General features: G+C 38.8%; 1 protein-coding gene across 3 annotated transcripts in view; it reads left to right on the forward strand.

Annotated features, from left to right (window-relative positions):
• The window catches only part of SLC12A6 (solute carrier family 12 member 6), a 105,730-nt gene that overhangs the window by 73,302 nt on the left and 28,309 nt on the right, over window positions 1–4,119 (forward strand). For all 3 annotated transcript variants that reach the window (XM_023514262.1, XM_023514263.1, XM_003791678.3), the window contains 3 exons: window positions 1,684–1,898; window positions 3,370–3,528; window positions 3,705–3,803. In XM_023514262.1, the coding sequence (XP_023370030.1) occupies window positions 1,684–1,898; window positions 3,370–3,528; window positions 3,705–3,803 (473 nt within the window). The remainder of the gene's footprint in view (window positions 1–1,683; window positions 1,899–3,369; window positions 3,529–3,704; window positions 3,804–4,119) is intronic.

The raw sequence follows: 4,119 nt of genomic DNA on the forward strand, positions 1-4,119 counted from the left end.
AAAAAAAAAAAAAAAAAAAAATTTGAATTCAGTCAAAAGGCTGCACTCACGGATCCAACTGGCACTCAGTGTTTTTTGGAATCTTGTTACAGAGATGGTCTGGATCATTTAGGGATCAAACTCATCAGTTCTATATTGATATGACCAGATTATAGAAAAGTAGATTTTTCAAAAGAAAAAGACAGATCCATCAGTGTTTAATGACTTACCCCAAAGTTAATTATTGGCAGAGTAAGAACATGAATCCTGTAATTTCCTGATTGCTATCCAGTATTTCTACTTTGCCATGTGATATGATGTCAGTAATAGATTCCATCATAAATTTTGAGTCTGCTTATCTAGGGCCTGTGACATATCTGAAGATCCTTTCTAGAGTCATAAAAGTTGTAAAGGTGACATTCTGGCTGTATCTCAATTTGGGAAATTCCATTTTGCCTCAGGTTCTGCATTTGAGGCTTCTCCTCTTTTTGGTTAGTAAAAAGTATTTTCTTTAAAATAATATAGCAAAACAAGACAGAAAACCTAGAGGAACGTGTGAAGTAAGACTAGGAAATGTTGAATGCTGTTGAAGCTGAGTAATATGTGCAGGACTCATGTATATATACAGTCATTTTGCAGATTTTGAAAGTTGCTTTGTTTGAGCTAAGGGATATTTTAACTGTGGATATTTTATTTCTTTGTTCATATTTACGTCTCTGGGTTAAAGAAAAAAATAAAATCAGCACTAGTATTTGTATTATCCTTAAATACCCTCCCTCTCGCTGGGTCTAGGCTTACGTTCAAAAACAGTTTTCTCTTAGGCCATAGAAGAATGTGCTTTTTAATTCTGCCAAGCTATTTTCCTCACAGCAGTAGCCAGAAGGTTCAACCTGTAACGTAACATTTTCAAGGGGATTGTTATTAAGGTAAGGCTTTTCTAGGCCAAAAAAAAAAAAAAAAAGAGCAAAAGGACTTCAGGATTCTTTTTTTTTTTTTTCTGATTTTTTTTAATTTTTATTTTTAAAGATAAAATCTCAACTTTGTTGCTCCAGTAGAGTGCTGTGGCGTCATAGCTCACAGCAACCTCAGACTCCTGGGCTGAAGCAATTATCTTGCCTCAGCCTCCCAAGTAGCTGGGATTACAAGCACCTACCACAGCACCCAGCTGTTTTTAGAGGCGGGGTCTCGCTCTAGCTCAGGCTGGTCTTGAACTCTGGAGCTGAGGCGATCCACACACGTCAGCTTCTTAGTACTGGGATTACCAGCATGAGCCACTCCGCCCAGCCCCTTCAGGATTCTGTTATACCTAGCAGTCTTAGTGTAAAAACTTTGGAAGATGAGTCAGCATAGTGTCTTCAGATTTATTCAATTTGAATTCTGTCACTGCTGCCCACCGCCTATGACCTTGGACAGAATAACACAGGTATTTTTCTAACCTTCAGTTAACTGCCTAGCTCACTGAATTTCAGATCCTTCATTCACAGTATAGAAATATTACTACATTTTGTGATTCCTATAAAGATTAAGTTGGTAAAAAATAAAACTAATCATTTGCAGTGCTAGTCAATAGATATTAGTTCCTTTTCTACTCATGACTGTAGAAAAAGATAGATGTAGATGAGATTTTTTTTCTTTACTAATCTATTATCTTTTTTTAATGTGTTTTTTCCTGCTTGATCTTTCTTCCTGTTTGTTTTCACTTAGGGTCTGCATGCTGGGTAACCGCACCCTTTCATCAAGACACATTGACGTTTGCTCTAAGACTAAGGAAATGAACAACATGACAGTGCCATCAAAGTTATGGGGCTTCTTCTGTAACTCAAGTCAGTTTTTCAATGCCACCTGTGATGAATACTTTGTTCACAATAATATCACTTCAATCCAGGGCATTCCTGGATTGGCTAGTGGTATCATTACAGGTAAGTGAGGGGTTATCGGAGTTTTTTCTTGTTCTCTAAGGAAAATAAGCTTTGTCTTCTTATCCTTTATTGTTCATGAAGACGCATTGCCCTGGTGCCACTTCCCTACTTAAGCATCGCACACAGCTCTCAATTCAACTTATTTCCTCTTTTCTTTCTTTCTTTTTGTTTTTTTTTTTTTTTGAGACAGAGTTTCACTTTGTCACCCTCAGTAGAGTGCTATGGTATCATAGCTCACAGCAACCTTCAAACTGGGGGCTCAAGTGATCCTCTTGTCTCAGCCTCCCAAGTAGCTGGGACTACAGGCACCTGCCACAACACCTTCCTATTTTTTTTAGAGATGGGTGTCTAGCTCTTGCTGAGGCTGGTCACGAACCTCTGAGCTCAGGCAGTCCACCCACCTCAGCCTCCCAGCATGCTAGGATTATAGGCATGAGCCACTGTGCCTGGCTATTTCTGCTTTTCTGTTAGTAAAATTATTCAGGACTCCATTAGAGTATTATCTTCTAAAATTTACCTCCTTTTGAAAGCAGAGCTAAGCTCACTTTTTAACCTAGGATAAAATAAAACATTCTGTGTATTCATGTGAAATTGCCAGTATTCTTCCTATATTACCAGCTAGAGTAGAACTATTTAATGTTACAGTATCCACACATTTGTTTTCCTAACTCAGCTAAATTTCTAAAACTTGTTTGTTAACTGACTTTTATCTTAATGTTTGGTTCACACATTTCTTTGCACAGAAGCAAGTTCACACTAAATTATTAGAAACAGCAGTGATGACCACAAAAAAAAATAATGGTCTTTGAGGAGGCATTCAGCTTGAGTTTTCTTAACTTTTACTAATTTGCATTAGTAAAGTTAATTCTGTGTACCAGAGCATTTTGTCAAGTTCTGTTTGAACTATATGAGAAAGACATGTTTTTGGTTTCATTTCTTGGAACTCTCCCTTCTTAGGAGGGGTATCATGTTTTTATTTGTTATTGCATAACATATACATATGTGTACTCATATAGAAGCAAAAATTCCTTTAAAAACCGTATAAATGGCTCAGCACCTATAGCTTAGTGGTTAGGGCACCAGCCACATATACCGACTCAGGCGGGTTCAAACCCAGCCCAGGCCTGCTAAACAACAATGACAACTGCAACAAAAAAATAGCCGGGCATTGTGGCAGGTGCCTGTAGTCCCAACTACAGTCCCAGTCCCAACTGGGGAGGCTGAGGCAAGAGAATTACTTAAGTCCAAGAGTTTGATGTTGCTGTGAGCTGTGACTCCGTGGCACTCTACCAACGGTAACATTGTAAGACTCTGTCTCAAAAAAAACCCAATTAATTAAAAAATAAATAAATAAAACCATATAAATGAGGAGTCTGATTTTGAATGTTATTTGGATTATTATTGTTTAGAAATTATCCAGTTACCTTCTTTCCATACTGCTGTTGCTTATATTCCCTTTTTCCCACTGCAGAGAATCTTTGGAGTAATTATCTACCCAAGGGAGAAATCATTGAAAAGGCATCAGCCAAATCTTCTGATGTCTTAGGTGGCTTAAACCATGAATATGTTCTTGTTGACATCACTACCTCCTTCACTCTTCTGGTGGGAATCTTCTTTCCTTCTGTCACAGGTAAGCAGGTAGGCTATTATCTAATTTAGAAGCTACCAGACCCAGAGAGTGATTTTTCTCAGGAGATAGAATTATATTCTCAGGACTCCTAGGTTTGTCTTGTTTTGGGTATCAGTATGAATATCAAAGTATTCAGAAACTCAAGAGATTAACTTATTTCTTTCCCTTCTCTAAAGGTATCATGGCTGGATCAAACAGATCTGGAGACCTGAAAGATGCCCAGAAGTCTATTCCCATTGGTACCATCCTTGCCATCCTGACCACCTCCTTTGTCTGTATCCTTTTCATGACTCCAGTCTGAGTCCTAGTCATTGGAACATCCAGTAGAACGAGGGTGGTCAGTATTTTAGTCCGATAATAAGGATATCTGTTTTCTACCACTTCTTGCCAGATAAACTGCCCACTTCATATATAAAAATCAAGAAAGAATGTATGGGCTCGGCGCCTGTGGCTCAGGCGGCTAGGGCGCGAGCCACATACACCTGAGGTGGCGGGTTCGAATCCCCAGCCTGGGCCCGCCAAATAACAATGATGGCTGCAACCAAAAAAAAAATGGCCAGGTGTTGTGGCGGGTGCCTGTGGTCCCAGCTA

This window comes from Otolemur garnettii, unplaced genomic scaffold, assembly GCF_000181295.1.
Source record: "Otolemur garnettii isolate 467f Iridium unplaced genomic scaffold, OtoGar3 scaffold00050, whole genome shotgun sequence".
Classification (NCBI taxonomy): domain Eukaryota; kingdom Metazoa; phylum Chordata; class Mammalia; order Primates; family Galagidae; genus Otolemur; species Otolemur garnettii.